This window comes from Hyaena hyaena, unplaced genomic scaffold, assembly GCF_003009895.1.
Source record: "Hyaena hyaena isolate Hyena2069 unplaced genomic scaffold, ASM300989v1 scaffold_91, whole genome shotgun sequence".
NCBI classification, from domain to species: Eukaryota; Metazoa; Chordata; class Mammalia; order Carnivora; family Hyaenidae; genus Hyaena; species Hyaena hyaena.
The window spans coordinates 2,773,085-2,796,741 of NW_024080725.1; the positions used below are offsets into that span (position 1 = coordinate 2,773,085).

Sequence of the window (23,657 nt, forward strand, 5' to 3'; positions counted from 1 at the left end):
CCCAATGGACAAACTCTTGAGAGTATAGCATTTCTACTTCAGGATTATATCCAAGTTTCAGAAAGCACTGCACATATCCCACAATACTTTATTAGTCCTGTGGCATCTTGCTAGGCTGAAAATCTATGATGCTCAAGTAACAGCAAAATAGATACATATATATGACATAACAGAAGTCTAGAACATTCAAGTATTCCTGTCAGCCACTTGGAGCCACATACAGCAGGCAATGGATTTTTTGAACAGGCAGATTCTTTAAAAGAGTGGAATTTCGTTCTGTTTGTACATGTCACCGGCAAAATCGAAATAAAGGTGGCAGCCAGGGCCTCTGACTGTCACAGTGCTAGGGAAGTGCCTTGTAATAAATACAAAGAAACACGAAGTCTTGGCTCCTCTCACCGGAAGAGCGCCTTTGAAGCACCGCCAGCCCCTTCTCCACCGTGTCTACCGGGTTCTACGACAGCCCTGAAGGGCGTGGGTCCCCTTCCCCAGGACCGCCCTTTCCATGTGCTCTACAATCTTCAGGCAGTAATTTCGGTCACATGAGAAATTGAAAACCCTCACTTTCATTCAGAGGTCCCAGCTCTTCTGCAGCTTCTTTTCAGTATTAAGAAAAAAAAAAAGGAGGATGGTATTGGAGACAACCCAACCCTGAGAGTCGGGACAAAAAGGCCCCAGCCCCGGCTCCGGCTGGCATTAAGTGCCCCTAGAAGCTTACCTAAAGTGTCCTTGTGCTGGGGTCCCCAAGACCACACCCAGGCTTAGTGACCGGCTGGAAGAGCCCCGGACCTGGCACACAGTCACGCTCAGAGCTGTCACTACCACACTTGAGGGCGCTCTGAGAGACAGAAACGGGAGCAGGCACGAGGGGAGAGGTCTATAGGCCACCTGGCACAAGACTCCGAGAGCCCCTCCCAGTGGGGTGGAGTCACAGAAAATGTGCTTAATGCCCCAGCAGCGAGCTGTGACAACTCTGTGCCGTGCTGCCTCCCGGTGTCAGCCGGGGCTGGTCCCACAGACACCCCCCCCCATAGCACTTATCAAAGTTCCAGACCCCCAGAAGGAAAGCGGGTATTGGGCGGACCACCCACTGCTGGGGCACACAGACCCATCCTTGACCACTCTTGGGGAATGACAGGAGGCCGCCCAAAAGGTCACTGCCAGCTGCCAGTCCAGATCCAGCCTTGCGAGGCCTCCAAGGACAGGAGCCTCCCCTGCACCTTCGAATCTCTAGACCTCAGTGTTCCCATGTCACTTCCCTTCAGACGGGATGCGCCAGTCCCACTGGCTGAGATGGTGCGCTTGGGGCCTGGGGCCACCTCAAGCCACGCAGCCTGGTGAAGCCATCCCAGGAGGGCCGGGAAGGGCTTCCGTGCTCACAGCCTGTCTCCCAGCGGTGATGCTGATGTCATCAGTAGGAAACCCTCCCCCTCCAGCCCTGCTCTCCCTGCTCGCCTAGGCCCTCCAATTTTCCCTGGAACACTGTGCAGTGCTTTCATCTTTGAGTTCGTCTTTCTCCTAAGTGTTCTCGCATATACTCAAAGACCAGAAAGCTGAGGCTCATAAAACACAGGAACCCAAAAAAAAAAAAAAATCGATTCTCACCAATTACGAGTCATAAAAACATGGAAATAGTTTTACCCCACCCACTTATCTTGCACACAGCTCAGGTGCCGTGGTGAGCAAGCCTGGGGTCAGGTAGGAGTACAGCCCTACACGACTGCTCACAGAACCCCTACTTTAGGGGACTGGGTCCACTTCCATCACATCCAATCAGGGGACATCAAGACAGCGGACTTCTGAGTCCCATTCCAAATTTGGACTCCCCAAACTCTGTAAACTCTTGTGAAACAGGGTAGAGAAAATCAAAAGGGGAGTCAGAAGATAGCGTTTCCGTGTACTCTTCCCAGTCACTTCATGTCTCTGGGCCTCTGGTGTGGCCAGGGACACGGTGACAGGCACTGAGAAGCTACTGCGCAAGCCTGGGCCAGCTTCCCAGGACTCACACATCACTCTCTCCCCTGAAGGAAGGGGGTGGCACAAGGGTTTAAGGTCTCTCCATCACAGTAACAATTATGGATATCCGTCTGTTGATTATGTTAAATTCTGACTACAACAGAGTCTTCTGTGGACTCAAGTCTTCTTGGATCTGATGAGACACGGATCCCCTGGCATTGGCCTCTATGTACTGAGATTGACAGAAAACTACCATTTCAAAGATGCCTTCCAGAATAACTATTTCTCTATTTCTATCCAGACTCATTCTGGAAAGGCTTCATTAATTCAAACAAACATATTTTAAGCACCTACTATACCATGCACCTACCATACAAATGCACAGGTGCTTTGTGCATACAAGATATAGAACTTAAAGAACCACAAGAGTGGTGAATTTTTCAACAGCACTCAATTCTAAACATACTTCTAAAATCAACATGTGGCATGAGACATGGCTACGTGTCTGGGGGGCAGTACCCCTCCTGAAAAAGTAGAATGCGAGGGGCCATGACATTTGATCTGGACGAGCTCTCCAACCACCAATCCTCCAATCATATATTCTTTGCATACAATCACCACAACAAATTAAGTAGTGCAAACCAAGATGTTAACTGAAAAAAAGAACAGGGGAGGGAGAGCAGAAGAAAGGAAAAAAGTCTGAACTCACCGGGACTGTGGTAATCCTTTTTTACTGAGATCTGCCCTCACACGTTCTCCTACATGTCTGTAAATTTCCACTAAGCTGTTTATTGCTGCATCTCGAACCTAGATGTAAAAGAAGAGATCTTACAGCTGCTCTGTGTCAACCCACAGCACCTGCTGCTGGGACGCAACAGGCTACACACCACCCCGAGTTTATCACCGATCTACCAACGTGACTGTGATACGATCCCTTACAGACGTTTGACTAGACAAAGCCACGTCTGACCGGCTGACGTTGTTGGTACAACTCCAATGAGTAAATTCAGGTCCCAACCCGGGGAGACGTGTCAAAAGTCCACGTCCCTTAGTTCTTTTGATTCTTTCAGATGGTGTCAGGAAACCGCGGTTGTCAGATCATCTTCCCCACACAGAAAACACTAGAAACAAGTGAGTTATGCTAAAAACAAAACACCATGTGAAAAGCGTTCTAGATTTAACTCAATAAAACAAATACTTAGTGAGCAGCAAAAAAATGGGTAGTAAAGGCTACACAGAGGCCTGGATTCAAGAAGCTAATAGTCCTAAAAGGAGATGGGCAGGAGGGGGGGAGAAGCGTCCATAAATTCTACATTTAATACAGGGCAGGATGTAGTACACATCATACAAGAGTATAAAGAGCTCACACAGTCTGGGAAAGGGAGCAAGCACACAGGTGGTACCAAGAAACGTTTCCCAGAAGAGGAAGGAACCACTTAAAATGTGCTGAGGGGATAGCAGTTTACCAGGGAAAGATGGAACAAGACAGGTTCCAAACAAGGCACAGCCTGTGCGCCAAGGTATGAGCAGAGGTGCAGGGCGTGTGCCTCAGGAAAAGGTGAGCGGCCGGCCACACACAGACATGAACTCAGAAAGCAGCAGGAAACAGGGCTTAGAAACAGAACAGATTTAAAACAAACAGAAACAGGGAAATATGCATGTGGACTGCCCATCAAACATTACCACCGTATCCAGGCTGAATTTCTTGCATGTGCAAACAACGGGCAGGTACAGGACAAAACACCCTTGCTACTGAGAGATACACATGGAGGGCTCTCAGCGTAAAACCATCATGTGTGTAAGATACTTTCAAATGGCTCAGAAACAAGAGTGCATTCTGCGTGTGGGTGTGCGTGCACACAGGGAGGGAGAAAACAAACATTAACGGGTAAATGCAGATGTCAGTACTAGCCCTACAATTTTTCTACAGATTCAAAACTTTGCAAGTAAACACATGGGGGAAAATGTTTAGTATGCTGTGCCCGGAACCACGGCCAGCCCGTGAGGGGGAAGGCGGGGAGAGGTGTCCTTACCTCAGCAGGCAAAGGCAGGGGCGCAGCATGATTTTGGATCTGTTCTCAAGCAAGACAATCAAGATAACAGAGAGAAGACAGAGGGAGGAAGTAGGGACACAAGCAATTCTCGATCCTGAACGGTGTTATGGGACAGGTAACCTCACTGAGAATTTTTCCCCTTATGGTGGGAAAGAGCAAACCTCGTGGACTGGATGTCAGTGTCCCCCCACGGCCCTATGCTGAAGCCCTAAGCCTCGGTGTGATTGCCTTTAGAGACAGAGCCTGTACAAGGGGGTAATTAAGGTTAAATGATGTCCCAAGAGTAGGGCCCTGGGACAACAGGACTGGTGCTTCTGTAAGAAAAGGCGCCCAAGGCTGGCTCTGTTCTCCACTCGTGTATGAAGAGGTCAGGTGAGCACACAGGGCGGGAGCGCTCTGCAGACGGGAAAGAGACCCCCCCAGAACCAGACCACACCAGCACCCTGACCTCAAACTACCAGCCTTCAGAACTGTGAGAAACAAATCTGTGTTCAGGCCACCAGATCTGTGGTATTCTGTTATGGTGGCCCGTCTGAAACACATGATCAGCTTATCTGGGAGAAGTACCTTCTGATGTGAGGTACCAGTTTTATACGGAGACATGTATACATCCCACAAGTCGGTAACGCCACCGCGTCTTGAAGGTCAGCGGTCAGCGCATCACTTGGCTCACTTTCTAATGATGCCACTGTTCTCAGCCAATCACCTAATGAGCAAGCACGATCTTGTCCTACTTAGAGAGTCTGGACCATCAACAGATTTAGTGGAAAAATTACCACCCTTAGGGTCAAAGTAGATCCGAGTACCCAGTTGGCCACTTAGGAGCTGTGTCATCCTGCATAAAATATATAAACTATTTTAGTCTCCATTTTCTCCTCTGTGAGCTGAAGGTTGCTTGGAGGGCCAGAAGAAGTAACAAATTCGTTCAACAAATATGTGGGTGCCTCTTATTTGCAGCTAAAGTGCCTGCACGGTGCAGGCAGGAAGCACGATAAATGAGTGGAGCAGGGTGCATGTATGATGACAAATGGCACTGGCAGGGACCCCGCCGGCAGAGGGAGAAGGGAACATGGAGGGTCGGGCACACAGGCTGCCGTCACCCAGCCTTGAGGGAACTCAGGGGCAGCTCTGCCCCACCTTCTCGTCTTTCAAGGGACGTTGGAAATATAACAAAAATAAAAACACCAAAACTCTAGGGGCGCCTGGGTGGCTCAGTCGGTGAAGCTCCCAACTTTGGCTCAGGTGGTTACCTCGCGGTTTGTGGAGTTCGGGCCCCGTTTGGGGCTCTGTGCTGATAGTGTGGAGCCTGCTTTGGATCCTCTGTCTTCCTCTCTCTCTGCCTCTTCCCCAGTCATATGTGCACTCTCTCTCCCTCTCTCAAAAATAACCATTTAAGGGAAAAAACCCACCAAAACTCCAAACGTGAAGCTAAATGTCGTGCGGACACATACACAGACACATGAGCCAGTCTGTTAGGCTGCAATCATGTTGTGTGTATACAACACTCAACACGATGGCTGGGGGAAGTGGTACCACCTACATGTCCTGAAACAACCTCCTAAGCCTTTGAACCATCATTCCTCAGGCCCCCAAAGCTACAGGGTCGGGCAGCATTTGAGGGTCTACAGCACCCTTGGTGCAGGAGATAGAGAGGGATGCATCTCCTCTCCTACTACAAAGTACTACATCCCAAACAAGAAGGGAAGTTCTGTAAAAATAACTCAGGGAGAAGGCACCACATCGTGCTCACTTCTACACACGAGGATAGGGCCCCATCCTGCTGTTGTCCAACCTCAGGCTCGCCATACAAAAGGAACCCCAACATTTGAGGTCGCTGGGACTCCAAGAGCCCCATATATTAAATGCCACCTGGAAGGTGCAAGTTGAATGCTTTACAGAACCTGACATCCTCAGAACTATGACCTCTCTCTCAGGACCACTGCTGATGGGGAAACAGAGGAGGCTGGCCACTGGCGGGGCCCCCAGCAGGAAAGACTGATGTCAAGGTGAAAGTAAGGGCAAGAACACAGACACGTGACACACAGTCACACGTGCCAGGAGGAGGACGGACTGAGCGCGGCAGTAGCAGAGAAACAGTGGTAAAGTTTCCCAGCAGGAGGATTCTGGGAGACATGGACAGAGCTCGTGTGTGGATGCAGGCATGATGTACAGGTAAACACTCCGAAGGCCAACATGGCCCACCCATCACCAGGAGTGTAGTCTGAGCACTCCGGGTCCATCTGTCTGACACAGACTTGTCAAACCTGCCAGCTGAGCACCAAAGTCATTGTGTCCCAGTGCTTGGTGTCCCAGAAGCCCACTGTGCGTGTTCACATCACCCGGGCAGCCAGCAGCAGTGTCTGGGTTACAATAAGGAGCTTCCGCTAGCCAGGCTGACGTTTCCGCTCGCCTGAGGGACACCATGTGACAGTAGCAATCGCCTCACAGTGTGACCTCGATGAAGGATTTTTCTCCCCCCACGGGAAGCAAAAATGGAAAGAAGGCCAAAAAGGCAGAAAAGGCCAAATAACCCATTTTGTAATTTAGAATTTTTTAACTTTCTTTTTAGTGTTTATTATTTTTGAAAGAGAGGAAGTCAGAACACGAGCTGCAGAGGAGCAGAGAGAGGAGACACTAAATCCGAAACAGGCTCCAGGCTGTGAGCTGTCAGCACAGAGCCCGACGCGGGGCTCGAACTTGTTAACCACAAGATCACATCCTGAGCTAAAATTGAGGTGCCCCTATAACTTAGAAGTTTAAGTTTCTTTTCAAATTAAAGTTGAAACAGAAATCATGATTCAGTAAATTAAAACGTGTCAAAATCCCAGGGTGCCTGGGTGGCTAAGTCTGTTAAGTGACCGACTCTTGATTTCGGCTCAGGTCACCATCTTGCGGTTCCTGATTTCAATTCCCCAAGTGGACTCGGTGCTGATGGTGTGAAGCCTGCTTGGGATTCTCTCTCTGCCCCTACCCTTCTCTCTCTCTCTCTCTCAAAATAAGTAAGTATTAAAAAAATATATATATCTAAAAATCCCACTTCCAGGGTCATATACTTTCAGTTAAGGCTGGACAGAGGAGGGAGTGGCAAGAGGAAGGGAGGGGAGGGGTGTGGTCAGCACACATACCCAGAGGAGGGGCTGAGCACTGAATGGAAGCAGCCGGGAGAGGGCACGTAGGTAAGAAAGGTAAGGCCGGAAGAAGGACAAGCGTGAGGGGCCCGAGTAGGGGGAGGTGCGGGCAAGTTGGCACATCCTCGCTGGAGGCATGTTAGCACCCCAGTCACAGCTTACAAGGCGAGGCCTGCTTACCGCGTGTACGTCTTTGGTGAACTGCTGCTGCGGTTTCTGGCCCCTCCACCTACCAAGAGGTTTCTCTGGGGAGTTCTGCACCCTAACTGTGATAAAAAGGACTCTCGGCAATAAACGACTGCTGGGAGACCCGGCACTTCTGAAGCCCAGGCTTGGAAAGTTCTGGGGCCTGCCCCATGACAGCCTCGATTCCCGGCTCTTCTCCTTCCCTCGCACTAAGGAGGGTGCTATGGTGTTTGGATTTTGAATTTATCTAAGATTTACATAAAGTACCATCCAGAGTTCGCTGGGGTTCAAGGGATTTCCAGTGACGTGCTCCACCGTGGTCACCGCCCAAACAAAACACAGGACACTTTCCATCCCCTCAGAACACACTGCTCCGGGCCCTTTCCAATCAACCCCCTACCCCAAGGGTCAATCCCTGTGTGACTTCAATCGGCATTGACCACGCTCTCCCGAGTCCACCCCCTTGTGGCTGGAGAGTGAGTAACTACAGCCACATTATCTGGGGGACTGGCATGGAGGACATCACTTCACAGGGCAGCGAGGCCTCAGCTGTACAGTGAACAAGGCGGAGTCGCCCCCACACTCACCCATGATCTCTTATAAATGCTGACGGGCATGATGTTAATTATCGGGAATAATAATCTGAGCGTGACAAACTTGAATCAAGTCCCGCCCATCGGGTACACACAGAACACCGAAAGGCATCCTAATGGTCTGTGACCAATATACTTCTTTCTCATCAAAATATACTCACCTGGCTGTTTGGATCTCCAAGTAAGTTACATATATGTGGCACGATCTTGCTTAGTGTTAGAGTGTGTGCTCCGGAGCTGAAAGCAAAAGGAGTGTTTTATTTACTGCTGGTAAGAACAAAGGGAAGAAACACTCCCCCTGCCCCCACCCGCCCCGGGGTCCTATCGTCCCCTCGTACCTAGGCTCTCCCTCCTTCCCATCTCCCCATCTTCCGCCCACCTGGTTCCGAAACCAGAGCACGACACAGACCTACTCTGCACCGGGTTCAAAGGAGTTCAGGCTGCCAGCTGGCGGGCCTTCTCCCTGGCACGCAGGGCTCTCTCCCACAGCGCTGACTGCCACACGCATACTGCCCTGCACTTTTCGGTCGTGCACTTCCAATTTCCCCAACTCCGCGTTCTCAAAAAGCCCCCTGAGGGTCCTCACTTAACCCCCAGCTGCGCTAGCTGCCGGCCACTGGGCGGGAAGATGCGGTGGCCGCAGAGGACCCAGTGGCAATGCCCTGCTGGACAGCACTGAAGGCCCTGCCGCTTCTCACCGTCACAGACATGGTCCCAAACTGCCCTGGGAGTACAGCTCTCTGTAATCTGTGTCCTCCTTAGGGCACAGGGTCCGAAGTGAAACTACTGTGATCAAAACTGAGAAACACTTTTGTAAAAACTCCAGATACTTCGGGCCACATTTAATGGTACTGAAAAGGCTAATGTATGGAGGGGAAAGTGTTACAAGGTGACATTATGTTATCCCAGTTTTGTTTTTGAAAATAATGTAACTCTACAGGCAGGACTAAAATACACCACAGGGTAACAGTGATTGTGTGCAGGTGGTAGAAATATATCGAATCATTACTTTCTTCCTGATGTATGGTTTCTGACATATACAGTATCACTTTTATAATCAGAAAGGGAGACTTGTAACTTTTCTGTTTTAAAAAATTTTGCCTCTCCTACAAATAAGCACGTGAAAAAATATTCCACATCAACAGTCATTAAGAAAGTACAAACTAAGGCCACAATGGGATAGCACCACACACCTATTAAAATGGCTAAAATAATAACAGTGTGGGCATTTGGTGCTAACAAGGATATGAAGAAACTAAATCATTCATATACTGGCGGGTGGGGATATAAAATGGTACAGACAACTCTGAAATAGTATGGTAGTTCCTTTTAAAACTAAAAAAACTAGGGGCACCTGGGTCGCTCCATTGGTTGGGCATCTGACTTCGGCTCAGGTCGTGATGTCACGGTTCATGCGTTCGAGCCCTGTGTGGGGCTCTGTGCTGACAGCTCAGAGCCTGGAGCCTGCTTCAGATTCTGTGTCTCCCTCTCTCTCTCTCTCTGTTCCTCCCCCACTTGCACTCTGTCTCTCTCTCTCAAAAATAAAGATTAAAACAAATAAATAAAAATAACTAAAAAAGTTTGGCAGCTTCTTTAAAACAACCTACCCCATGACGCAGCAATGGCCCTCTGAGGCACCGACCCTAGAGAAAGGAAGGCTTGTACTGCCGGTGGGGCGTGTACGTACACGTTCACAGCACCTACACTTGTACTGGCCAGAAAGCAGAAACTATTCAAACAGCCTTCACCACCTGAACGGTGGCACAAGTGGATGCGTCTGTGCTGTGGAATTCTACGTAGCAATAAAAAGAAATGAACTATTGTTTGGGAAACACCCCATATGCAACCTCAAAGGAATCAAGCTCAGTGAAAGAAGTCAACCTCAAAGGGTCACATTCTCATTCTGTAGGGTCCCACGTATGTAATGTTCTCGAAATGACACCATCGAAGAGACGGCGAACGGGTCAGTGGTTGCTGGGGGGTGGACCGCGTGAGGGATCCTGGGGTGCTGCGCAGGCCTGGGCCTTGCTGGTAGGGTGGTTCCCCAGAGCAACGTGCGACACAACTGGGCGGATCTGCACACAGCACTCCCGTGTGTGACCAGAGGCATCTGTATGCGCCCCTGCATGGCGTCGACGCTGATTCCCAAGTGCTGGCGCTGTGCTACCGACATGCAAGATGTTAACACTGAAGGACCGCGGGCAGGGGCCCGTGCGACTTCCCAGACTATTTCTCTGCCACTTCCTGAAATCTAGTTACTCTCAAAACACAAAGTTAAAAACAAAAATGCTGAGGCGCCTGGGGCAACAAAGTCAGTTAAGCGTCCGACTCGATGCCGGCTCAGGCTATGGTCATGTGGTCACTGACAATGCGGAGCCTGCGTGGGCCTCTCCCTCTGTCTCATCTCCCCTCTCTCTCCTCTCTCTCTCTCTTAAAATGAACAAACTTAAAAAAAAAAAGATAAAATAACAATAAAAATGCTTGGCTGGGGAAACCCATGGACCCCACCCAGACTTACGCGCTGAGCGTGGCAACAAGGCAGAGGCACGTGCCTTCCCGAGTCCGGAAATTCTTGTGCTTGAAGCCCCCCAGCATCCGGTCCCACACATACTGCAGGTGACAGAGGGCAGGGGAGGAGAGAAGGAGCCTTCGTTTACTACAGGGCCAACAGGAGAGGACCTCTCGGAGATGCCAGGTCAGCGCAGCCCCAACTGAGCCACTGCACCCCGTCCAGAGCACACAGAAACACTGTGACTTATGTCTGTACACCAACACAGAGATTTCCCGAACACACCTCTTTATATAACTGCCCGTGACTATCCCAAAAGCTCCGAAAGAAAAGTGTGACCGTCCCCATTTCACGGGTGAGGAAACTACGGCCAAGAGAGGTTTGGGTGACATGCAAAAGATCCTCCTAACTGCTCTCCTAGTCCAGGACAGCTGTCCCCATTGTATCCGCAAGCCACGCATCTGCTCAACTTTTAACACGTCCTGGGCTCTACCTTCCCTGGATGGCTTTTTCTGACCCCTCCACCACCCCACCCCACCTGCTGGGCATTACACAGCTGAAGCCTGGAAGGCAGGGCTGCATCCCCTTGTACATCCATCCCCACAGCCCCAGACAGGAATGAGGGCTCCAGCCAGGCCTCCTGACCCTCCAGACACCAGGACCTCCTCTTTTTGGAGAAACCGAGTCAGTTATACACATGAGCTCAAGAATCTAATGGATTCAACCAAGCACTCAATACTCATGTTAAGTCCACTGATTTATTCAAAGTATACGCTTTGCTACTTATTATTTATTTAAACATCCTGTATGGGGGGGAGGGGAGGGAGGCAGCTTAAATGCTATGGAATTTTTCATGTGAAACACAGCAGCTTTTAAAAGAAATCCTTTTGACACGGAGTCACCAGTGGCATGGGAGCCAGACGCCCCCCCCCCCTACCTGGGGGTTAGCAGCTTGATCCATGATCTTCAGCAGCAGAGTCTGGTCTTGCTCTCGCACAGAGTCCTTAGCATCTCCCAGTCTGTCTATTAAACTTGGCAGCACTGAAAATCAAAATGCAAATTCATCAGATGAAAGCCTTAGGGGGGACGGGGAGGGGAGGGAGGAGTCCTGCAGTCACCAACCAGGTGTTTCAATTGCTGGGAAGACAAAATGCTGGCCTAAATGCTGTGTGTCCATCTAAAACCACCAATCCGCAGAGTTCTACTCTGCCCGCTAAAACCCACGGGAGCCGGTCTGAGAATCTGCAAAGCAGACATACTCGTCTTCCTTAGCCCACCCTCCTCCAGGCAGCTCCGAAAGCATTTTTAAGCTGGTGAAATATTAAAATGGATATCAGTGGAGGACCCTGGCAGAAAGTTGTCAACACAAAAGGAAATTTGGGTAAAAGAGGGGGTCCAGCATATTCCCGGAGGGTAGAAGGAGCAGGTACTTCAGACTCCATCTCTCTTTCATCTACACTGTGAATTTACATAGTATCATGCGTGTTTATTAGAGGGAGTCAAGCCCATCCTCCACACGCCCGGGTGTGGGCCACCTGCTAGTGCCCCAGGAGCATTTACCTACCAGAAGTCGGCTTACTTTACTTCTTCTAAGAGTCTATAAACCTTTCTTTTACAAGAGATATTCATGAACAATTCAGCTAACTTAGGAGGAAAATGGAATGCTATGAAAATATAAAATGTCTAAAAGTAAGGGAGGTTTAGGGGCGCCTGGGTGGCTCAGTCAGTTAAGTATCTGACTTCGGCTCAGGTCATGACCTTGCAGTGTGTGAGGTCAAGCCCTTCGTCGGGCTCTGTGCTGACAGCTCATAGCCTGGAACTTGCTTCGGGTTCTGTATCTCCCTCTCGCTCTGCCCCTCCTCTGCTCAAGCTCTGTTTCTCTCTCTCAAAAATAAATAAACATTAAAAAAACAAGTTTTAAAAATAAATAAATAAATAAATAAAAGGAAGGTTTTTATTTACAGATAGATAGAGGATTAGTGCCAAAATGGAAAAGAGTTTTTGACCTCATCCGAAAGAGCACACTGACCAGGAAGTTACCAAAAAATAACAAATACACATGCAGTGACTGAAAGGGAGCAGTTCTTTAAGGAAATGTTTGTAAACAGAGCAGGTTGATGCTTATACTGTCGCAAAATCCCAGCGGTCAGGAATTGCGAGAGAAATGACTGTGTCATCTCTAAAACGAAACCTGTGCTTATTTTTTATTTCATTTTGCTGACATATGGTTTTCCCTCAAAAATAAAGAGTAGTCATTTCACATACACTTGTAACAACATTTCCAATCCAAGTGAAAATGCTAACACCAAGGATAAAGACCTGGAAAGATACAACTGTATCAGATGTGCAGGCCTTCTCGAAGTGAGAAAACACAATGCCTCTTCAAAGGGGCAAATATGATTCGCTTGGCACTGAAAAGTGACAGATAACCTGTGTAAGAAAGAAAAGAATGGGCAGTAACACTGTGTATTCAAACACGAACACAGAAGCAGCAGCGGAAAAAAAGATGGTAAAACCAGAAAGAGTGCGCCTGCCAGCAGGTGCGGGGAGGCCAGTGGTTCCGGGGTGAGCTTGGGAGGGAAGCGGGACCTGGTGCAGCGCCAGCAGGGGGAGACTGAAGGAGAGACCAGGGCGGGGGCCTAGGGCAGCGGGAGGTGGGGGCGCCAGCTCTGAAGGGCTAAGTGGAGGCACTGGGGAGACTAAGCGAAGGCCGACGGCTGGACGACGGAGAATGCGAGGGCCCGCTCCACACCTACCCACGGCTCACCTGTGCCAATCTGCGCCTTGAACCGATCCTGCAGCCGGGTGACCAGCGCAGACAGGATGTCCATGCCGAGAAGAACCACCTGCAAAGGAAAACAGCGGGAACCCGTTAGCTGCCGGCCTCTGGGCCTGCGCTCTCGCCCACCAGCTCCCGGGATGCCCCCCTATTCCTGGCTCAAACGCGGTCCGTGAGGCCGGGGAGCGCATGTCGACGGCAGAATAAACTGGTTATCAAGAGGGCTGCTCTGGTACGCAAAGAGCTGTTCACAGCTTAAACAGAAAACAGTCGGTCACATGAAACGAAATAAAAAGCCACAGCGGGGCTACATGCAGAGGGCCAGCGGACCAGCAAGGAAGCCGGAGCCGCTGCCCCGCCCCCTACAGCCCCGCCCCGACGAGGCGTGCGTATGCAAATTACCCGCATCTGGCGCGCGGCCTTCTGGGTAAAACCAAGCGGCCACGTCGCGACCTTCAGAAGCCTCAGGAAACAAGGAGTTGGTGGTTTGCTTCGGAAGCTGTGCTCAGTATATAGGTACACTAGCTACCGGGCTGCGAGGCCGGGGGTTGAGGATAAGTCACCCCAACCCTACCCGGTATTGGCGTTTCCTGCTAGCAGCGCACGCACAACTTTCGCCAACCATCCTTTTCTTGGGGTTGCGCTACTGTCCAATGAACGCGTGGTGAGGACAGTACTGCTAACGCCTAAACAACACACCCGCATCAACTAAAGCTTTGCTTTATCTTGGTGCAATTTTTGGAAAAAAGAAAAAGCTCTTTTCCACGACTTATAAGTTCAAAAACAGCCCGAAAATGAGTATAAGTCGCTTACCGTAACGCCAAACTTACCCTGTAGATGGCGCTGAAGACCTAACATCAGCTGGATATTTTTGTTTCTTGTAAGTTTTTCGCTCGTGTCCTTGACTACCAAAGTTTACTGAGCCCAATACTCGCTTTGCAGACCTACCGGCGTTTTATGGGCTGTAGATAATCCCCAAATTTGATTCACAAGATCCACTTTTGTGCTTAAATACACGACCAGAAATGATGATCCTCCCTGCTCAGTAGGAAGCAGTGTTACTTCCTGCACCATGATTAAAGACTGAAGGTAAAGTCCAGTATTTTACAGACCAAGCAAGGCTAAGGCAAAGATAATCAAGCAAAGACTGCAGGCTTTTCTATTCAGATTGTAATCCACTGCTTCAAACCCACCCATTATTCAGGACATAAACTGTCCTATGAAAGGGGCTGGCACCTTGAAGATATCACAGGAAATAATTCTAAATTTTTATACAAAGAACAGGTTTTTTAAAAAATATGGAATGGTATATACAACATTTTAAAATGGTGGCTTTACTTACGAGCTAAAGAGGATTAGGTATCACACTCTGACTTCCTTCCGAAGAGTACATTATGGGAGAAACCTGACAAACATCACCTCAACCAAATATCAGGGTCAATAACAACAGTCACAAATCATGTTGACATATATATGCTGCGATGGTGTGATTAAAATGCCACTTTACATCCTCAAACCCCATAAGCCCAATTTAATCATAAAGAAAACATCCAATTCCCATAGAGGGACATCCTACAAAACGCCTGCCCAGTACTGACAAAGTCATCTACAACATGGAAGTCTGAGGAACTGCCCTAACCTAGAGGGGTCTGGAGACACATGACAACTAACTAGTGCGATATCTTGGGTGGGACCTGGAACAGACAAAGGACAGTAGGGGGGACAGGTGGGGCACTCTGAATAACTATGGACTTGAGTTAATAAGAATGCATCAATACTGCTTTATTAATTGTAATAACTCTACCATAATAATGTTAATATTAACAGAGAGACTGAGTGGGAAGTCTCTGTACCATCCTGTAATTTTCCTGTAAATCCAAAACTGTTCCAAAAACAGCCCATCAATGAAACAGAACTGGCTTTTCCCTGATGAAATCCTGAGTATGGCTGATTAACTCGTTGGAGTTGGGAGCATTATTCATTACAGAAATACTTCCAGTTCTCACCACATCCCTTCATCACTCATTCAGGACTGAGGCCTAGGATTATTATACCTTAGTTCTGAATGAATTCAAAATTCTGTCAGATATCAGAGCACTTATCAGTTAAGCTACCTGTGGAGATTGAGGGAGCACAGACTTTTATCCTTTCCAGGATGGAGGTTTACTTCGTAAGTTTGACCAGATCATGCCTAGCTAAATCCTACAGAGTAAATTTCAAAAAGTCTAGCCCAGATAGACGAGGAACTCCAGACTCCCCAGGAGGCTCACGTGGCACACGCAATTAAGGCCCAGGGAAACAGACAGAACATAGTCTCCGGCAACCTCACAGCAGAACCGACGACTAGGCTTGGGAAGGACGCGGCAGGGTTCATATATAGTTGTCTAGCTCACCCTGAGTCACAGCCCCAGTAGGCAAGAAAGGGAATCGCCACCCACTAACTTATCTTCACAGCTCAGGCCTCGCTCCTATGTTTCCATTTCCCTCCCAAAGAAGGGGACACTTGAATAAAGTCATTGCCTAGAAGATCACAATTAGTAGCTGGGAAGCCTCTCTGTGCCTGTTTCCTAGCAGTAAAACGGGGACGACAGTGACAGCTACCTCATAGGTCGCTTCGTGTGTCAAGTGCTTGAAATGGTGGCTGGTGCAAGGTAAGGGCTAGATGGCATGCACACGCTATTACCGCCCGGCTCACTGTCACTGCCATTACGAAGTGTGCATGCAGAGAGAAAGCTGCCAGGATGGGGACTGAGAGCTTAAACCAAGGTCAGGGCTGGGAAGTCGCATGAGAGGCGGCTCCTAAGGGGCTTCAGACATGTCTGGAAGATGATGGGACAGCCACTGGAGAGCCGTAACGGTAGAGAAGAGGTGACGGTGGCTGGACCAAGGCACGGTGACCAGCATGGGGAAGGCGGGCCTGGGAGAGACAGGGCAGAGGCAGGGAGGAGGCTGGGCTCACGCCCAGAACTGAATGTGTTTCTTTTTCACTAAGCCATTAATTCTGCATTAATTACCTTTGAGCACCTCCTTCACTATTCTATTTAATTTTCTGAGTTTATGCTTGATATCACAACTAAATTCCTTACATGTAAGGAATACTATGCCTTGTATTTTGTCTAAATTTCCATAATATATATATAGCATGATGGTGGTAACATGGTGGGTGCTTGATAAACCCCTACTTTACAAAAAGCAAAAACAAAAAACAAGTTACTTTACTAACTAGTAATGAATTAGTTGAACAAATGAGAACAGATGAGTTCTCAAGGTCCAACAATTCCTTTATCCTACAACTTTAAAAACATGCTTTTAAAAGCAGGTAATAGGGGCGCCTGGGTGGCTCAGTTGTTGGTTGAGCATCCGACTTTGGCTCAGGTCATGATCTCACAGTCCATGGGTTCGAGCTCACGCTGGGCTCTGTGCTGACAGCTCAGAGCCTGGAGCCTGCTTTGGTTTCTGTGTCTTCTTCTCCCTCTCTGCCCCTCACCCGGCTCGTTCTCTGTCTCTGTCTCTCAAAATAAAATAAAGATATTAAAAAAAATTTTTTTTAAAGCAGGTAATAATTGCTAAGTAACTCAGACTCACCCTCATGCTGGAAACAAAATTGCTAGCTAAATTACAAAAGAACATCTGGTTGGAAACATCAAAGAACTAAGAAGGCAAAGAAAAGTTACCAGGTCATGAAACAAGGAAACTGAAATCCAGAAGGAAGAGCCGGCAGCAAATGCTCCACTTCTGCCCTTGGCCATGCAACAAAGACACTGAGAATTACTCTCAGTATCCGTGTGGGTCCAGGAGAAGAACAAAGATTGGATATTAAAGCGCCCAACGGCTGGTGGCTTGGATAGCCCCCCACAACTTGAGTTAGAAATCCAAATAGATATATCTTAGGAGAGTGAGCTGAAAGTAAAACCGCCTTCAGATGTAACACAGATTAGCTTCCAAGAATCTGGATAGCCCAAAAAATGTATCAATCCTTGACATCAGATGGAAATGATCTTGGCTTAATGGTACCTAAAGCCCCAGGCAGATGAAAGCACAAAGCACTGTGGATGGAGAGAACATCATCCTAATCTAGTCCTCAATTCACTTCTTTTTTAAATGTTTGTTTATTTGGGGGAGAGAAAATGTCAGCTGGGGAGGGGCAGCAAGAAAAGGAGACAGAGAAACTCAAGGCTCAAACTCATGATCTGTAAGATCATGACGTGAGGCAAATCAAGAGTCGAACGCTTAACCAACTGAGCCACCGAGGCACCCCCCTTAATATACTTCTTTAAACAATTTTCAAATACCATGTCCAAAATACAACCAACGATAACCAGGCACACATGATAACTACAAGTGAAAATTAGCAAAAACACAGACACACTATGCTTGTGAAAATAATTAGATATTAAAATATTAATTCTGGGGCACCTGGCTGGCTCAGTCAGTAGAACAGGTGATTCCTGATTTCAGTCATGAGTTTAAGCCCCACGCTGGATGTAAAGCTTACTTAGAATAATAATAATAATAATAATAATAATAATAATTCTTACTATATGCAAGAGGATAAAACACATGATTAAAATTTAGGGGAGAGAAATTACAAATTTTAAGAAGTGACATCAGGGCTCCTGGGTGGCTCAGTTGGTTAAGTGTCAGACTTCAGCTCAGGTCATGATCTCATAGTTTGTGAGTTTGAGTCACGGGTTGGACTCTGTGCTGACAGCTCAGAGCCTGGAGTCTGCTTCAGATTCTGTATCCTCTTCTCTCTCTGCCCCTCCCCTACCTGTGCTCTGTCTCTGTCTCTCAAAAATAAATAAATGTAAAAAAAAAAAAAAATTAAAAGGAAACCCTGCCATTATGTTAAAAAAAAAAAAAAAGTGACGTCAACTTTTAAAAGCACCAAATGATACAATATCCAAAATTCAGTACTCAATGGATGGGTTTAAAACCACACAGAAAACTAAGTCTGCAGAAAAAATCCACAATGAAAAGGCAAAAGGATGAAATATTAAAAAAAAAAAAAAAATAGGTAAGAGACAAAGAATAGACAGAAAAGAACTAACAGAAGTTCAAATGGAGTTCAAAAAGGAAGGTCAGTAAGAGCAGGTAAAAAGCCATGGCTGACACCCATTTGGATCACTATTATAACAGAAGGGAGGAAAGGAGGAAGGAAAGAGGGGTGCCTGGGTGGCTCAATTGGTTAGGCATGCGACTATTTCATGTCAGGTCATGAACTCAGGGTTGAGTTCAAGCCCCAACTGGGCTCCAGCCTGGGTGTAAAGTCTGCTTAAAAAAATGAAAAAACAAAAACAAAAAAAACAAAGAGGTGCACCTGGGTGGCTCAGTTGGTTAGATTTCGGCTTCAGGGATGAGCTCATGGTTTGTGAGTTCGAGCCCTGCATCCAGCTCTGTGCTGGCAGTGTGGAACCTGCTTGGAATTGTCTCTCTCCATCTCTCTGCCCCTCCCCTGCTCACTCTCTCTCAAGGTAAATAATAAACATTTTAATGATAAAATAAAGAAAATAACATGTGCTGGTGAGGACATGGGGACATTAGAACTCTTGGTACAGTGCTGGTAGGAATATGAAACAGCATATTCACTGTGGAAAATGATATGGTGGGTCCTCAAATAATTAAGCACAAAATTAGCATATGATCCAGCAATTCCACTTCTGGGTACGTACTCAAAAGGAGTGAAAGCAGAATTCCAAAAGATACTTGTACAACTATGTTCCTAGCAGCATTATTCAAAATAGCCAAAGGCAGACAGAGCCAAATTTTGACCAAAGTGCCAAATCAAGCATACTTCATGATGAAATACTGGGGGGAAAAAATTGGAGGTATAAAGCTCATAAAGAAGCAAACCTGCCACTATTAATAGAAAATATAACTATAAGTAGAAACTCTAGAAGATCTACAGGTATATTATAAAGTTAAAAAGTTAGAGGTGCCTGGGTGGCTTAGTCGGTTAAGCGTCCGACTTTCGCTTAGGTCATGATCTCGCGGTTCGTGGGTTCGAGCCCCGCGTCGGGCTCTGTGCTGACTGCCAGCTTGGAGCCTGGAGCCTGTTTCAGTCTGTGACTCCCTCTCTCTCTGACCCTCCCCTGGGTTGCTCACGCTCTCTGTCTCTCTCCTAGAAATAAATAAAAGAATTAAAAAAAAGTTAGCTAAGCAGTCTGAATAATCCAAAGTCAATATAAAAAGAATCAACTACATTTCCGTACCAACAAGCCAAAAAGGAATTTTATTAGGTTTCCATATTTAATTGCATAAAAATAAACACCTAAGAATAAATCTAGCCAAAATAAATTATCTACACAAAAAGTAATGGAACAATTTAAAAAAAAAAAAACAGAACTAAAATAAATGGAAAGATAAACTATAGGTTGGAATATTCAGTACTGTGAAATTCTCAGTCTTCCTCAGTTGATCTACATTAAGTAAAATTTCACTCAAAATCCCAACTGTATATATTTTTTAAGAAGTTCACAAGTTGATTCCAAAATCTATGTGGAAATGTAAATGGCAAGACAAGAGGTGATAAAATGTGCTCCCACTGGATATCAAGAGTTATTATAAAATGGCAATAATCAAGGCAAGGTGCTATCAGGTCAAGGAGAGACAACTATATTAAAAGAACAGAGAAAAGAAACAGACTCACACATATATGGGCACTTAACTTATGAGAAAATGGGTACTACAGAGCAGTGAGAACAGGGCTGCTCTTTTAAATAAATGCCCCTGAGTCAATTGAATATATGGAAATAAGAAAGAAATTGACTCCTACCTCACACCATACAAAAAGATGAATTCCTGGTAATAGATATAAATGTGGAAAGGCAAAACCATAAAGCTTTTAGAAACTGACATAAGAAAATAAAATAGCAGGGTACAATAAACTCAAACCCTAAAGGAAAAGATTGATGAATTGGATCACATTAAAATTAAGAACTTTGGCATATCAAACACTGTAAGAAAGTGAAAGGCAAATCACCTAAAAGAAGGTATTTATAGGGGATGGCTGAGGGCTCAGTTGGTTAAGCATCCGACTTCGGCTCACGTCATGATCTCATGGTCTGTGAGTTTGAGCCTCGTGTCGGGCTCTGTGCAGACAGCTCAGAGCCTGGAGCCTGCCTCAGATTCTGTGTCTCCCTCTCTCTCTGCCCCTCCCCGCTCATGCTCACTATCTCTGTCTCTCAAAAATAAATGAAGATTAAAAAAATTTTTTTTGGAAAAAAAAGAAAGAAGGTATTTACAAAACAAATAAGCAACCACAGGTCTGATTCTAGAATATACTGTACATATACAGATCTCCTACAAACCAACCAATAGGTAACCCAGAACAAAATGGGCAAAATAGCTGAACAGACACTTCATAAAAGATAGTGATGGTCAGAAGTATATGAAAAGTTGTCTGGCCTCCATTAATTATCAGAGAAATGGAAAGTAAAATTATCAAGAGACACTGATACATACCCCCACAATGGCTAAAATTAAAAACGAACAATACCACGTGTGACAAGAACATATGGACTCTTACACATGCTGGCTGGAATGTAAACTGGTACAAACAACACTTCAGAAAACATCTCTGGGGGCGCCTGGGGGGCTCAGTCAGTTGAGCTTCTAACTCTTGATTTCAGCTCAGGTCATGATCTCACAGTCATGGCATCGAGCTTCGCGTCAGACTCCACTCTGCATGTGGAGCCTGCTTGGGATTCTCTCTCCCTCTTTCTCTGTTCCTCGCCCACTCACACTCACATACACGTGCACTCTCTCTCTCTCTCAAAATAAATAAACATTTAAAAAGGAAAGAAAACACCTTGGTATTATCTACAAAATTTGCAGCAATTCCACCACTAGGAATATGCCCAAGAGAAATACCTGCACAAACGTATCAGGTGAAATATACAAAATTTCTCAAAGCAGCACTATTTGTAATAGCCTAAAACTATAAATCCATGTGCCCATGTACTGTAGAATGTATGGGTATAGCTTCATGCCAAGAACACAATGAATGACACAAAAAAAATGCATCACAACTACACTCAACAGTACAGATAAATCTTGTAGTAACAAGTGAAAAGGCCAGACATTAAGTAATTAAACATTTGTATGAAGTTCAAAAATAGGCAAACATAAACTACAATTTTAAGGTGCGTATTTAGGTGATAAGAATGAAAAGAAAAGAAAAGAAAAGAAAAGAAAAGAAAAGAAAAGAAAAGAAAAGAAAAGAAAAGAAAAAGAAAGAAATTAAAGAAAAGAAAAGAAAGTGATGACCACAAAAGTCAGGAGAGTGGTTACTTGGAAATGCTAGCAATGCTCTTACCTCTGTTCCCCAGTGGCAGTTAGTTTCATCGCGACTCCTACAGCTCTGTCTTTGTGTTTCAGGCACTTTCTACAGATACCTCAGTTGGTTTTTTTGTTTTTTGGGTTTTTTTTTTTTTTTAAGTTTAAAAGATGGAAAAGTGGCAGTGCGCCGTGGACCCCATGACCTGTGGGCCTGTGACTGGTCTCTACCTCCCTTACTTCCCAAACCCCCGGTGGAAAAAGCACCAAAATAGAAACCAGCACAGTTTTCTTTCTAGAACATGACATCTACTCATTGATCGGAGAATAAAATACTCAATTCTTTTCCCCCCAAAAAAATACATACAGAGCAAGCTACGCAGGAAGACCCCTGCATCCCTTAAGCTTTAGAAGACTGGATAGGCTTCGGTAAATAAAGTATTTTGCACTCATGTTGTACTTTATTGTTTTTAAGGCACTTTTGGGCAAACCTGAATAATCTCACCATAAACATGAGATGCAGACTATACTCTCCTGAATCTGCAAGTGAGGAAAATAAAGACCGAAGAGGCCAAAAGATGTACGCAAAGTCAAGAAGTCGGTACAGGAGGGGCGCCTGGGTGGCTTAGTCGGTTAAGCGTCCGACTTTCGCTTAGGTCATGATCTCGCGGTTCGTGGGTTCGAGCCCCGCGTCGGGCTCTGTGCTGACTGCCAGCTCAGAGCCTGGAGCCTGTTTCAGTCTGTGACTCCCTCTCTCTCTGACCCTCCCCTGCTCATGCTGTCTCTCTCTCTCTCTTAGAAATAAATAAAACATTAAAAAATTTAAAAAAAAAAAAAAAGTCGGTACAGGGACTGGAAGGAAAACAAACCCGAGCCTCCTGACTTCATCAAGACCATCTTCAGATTTGTGAGCAAAATCCCAAAATCCCAAGCCCCATGTTTATCGTCCTTCTCATGTCTCTCGAGCTGGCTTATGTACGACCTTGAGCAAACAGTACTTCTCTGCCAGCAATAGAAGAGCCCCTCTCGGGAGAGCCTTCACTCTAAACGTCCTAGCTGCCCTGATGGTGCCCACGACAGGACAGCGCGCAGCCCTATGTCACAAAGATCGGGGACCCAGTACCTACTCGCCACCTCTAGTGGCCCGCTGGGCTGCTCTGTCTCCAGGCTTCACACGCTTTATCAGTAAGATCACAATAATACCTTAAAGAATGTACCTGACAGTGAAGTTTTAAGAAAATGCCTGGAATATAGTAGGTACTCAGAAAGTGCCTGTTCCCTTCTTTATGAGAGCACCATGTTAAAAGATAAAAAATGAACCAAGCTTAGTTTACTAGGGGGAAAAAGGACCAGAAGTCTGAGGAAGAAAGTAGGGTTGCCCCAAGTCCCAACACTCGATAATAACCCTATTACCATTTTGCTGACTGTCCCCACAGGACATCTCTGCATGGGCACATGTGCATGTGAATGTTACATACACAGGTGAGAGACAGAGAGAGAGAGAGGGAGGGGGAGAAAGGGAGAGTTAGTTTTTTCATTCAATATGCCACGGCAGTCTTCCCAATGAACTGATAAGGATCAATCAAGCCTCATTTTCAGTGGCTTCCTGATACCCTATTGTATCCAAGTATCCTCATTACTGACCCAATCTTCCAAACCGATGCCAGCACTCAGGGTTGGTTAGAACTGTTCATTACTTCACACACTACTGTGAAGGGCGCTCAATTCCACACATGTATGGTTATCTCCTTAGGACAAATTCTGGAAAGGACAAACTGCTGGGTCAAAGAGAACACACACTGTACGCTAGGCGAGCTCTATTTTTAACATAACGCACTAGGTGCCCTGCGGGGCTACGGGCTGCTGACGCCTACAAATCTGTTGGTTGTTTTAAAAGACTCCACACTGCAACCTTATTAAATAAGCAGGAAATTAATTAGCACTCTACGCTGCACTCACTTTTACTTCCAAGAACAGCACAACACAAATACCAAAAAGGAGTGTGATAAAGTCAGTGATTTTTGTGTACTGACATACAGAATGGGAGAATTATTCACCCAAACGGGTTGTCCTTCAAAGCAGTCACCGGGGGAGTCCCTGTGACACTCATCCCAAGGACAGTGCCACTGGGTGTTCCTCTGGAATGGCCTCCAGAGGCTTATGTGCTGTAAGTCT

At 46.5% G+C, this 23,657-nt stretch overlaps 1 protein-coding gene and 1 non-coding gene across 11 annotated transcripts in view; one reads left to right on the plus strand and one right to left on the minus strand.

Moving 5' to 3' along the window:
• The window catches only part of CLASP1 (cytoplasmic linker associated protein 1), a 264,293-nt gene that overhangs the window by 162,673 nt on the left and 77,963 nt on the right, over positions 1-23,657 (minus strand). For all 10 annotated transcript variants that reach the window (XM_039234904.1, XM_039234903.1, XM_039234905.1 and 7 more), the window contains exons 3-7: positions 13,194-13,272; positions 11,364-11,467; positions 10,436-10,527; positions 8,079-8,154; positions 2,666-2,763 (exon numbers count right to left, since the gene is read on the minus strand). In XM_039234904.1, the coding sequence (XP_039090835.1) occupies positions 2,666-2,763; positions 8,079-8,154; positions 10,436-10,527; positions 11,364-11,467; positions 13,194-13,272 (449 nt within the window). The remainder of the gene's footprint in view (positions 1-2,665; positions 2,764-8,078; positions 8,155-10,435; positions 10,528-11,363; positions 11,468-13,193; positions 13,273-23,657) is intronic.
• On the plus strand, positions 13,826-13,951 carry LOC120233583. The gene has a single exon (XR_005528855.1). It is a non-coding gene; the product is annotated as a U4atac minor spliceosomal RNA (small nuclear RNA).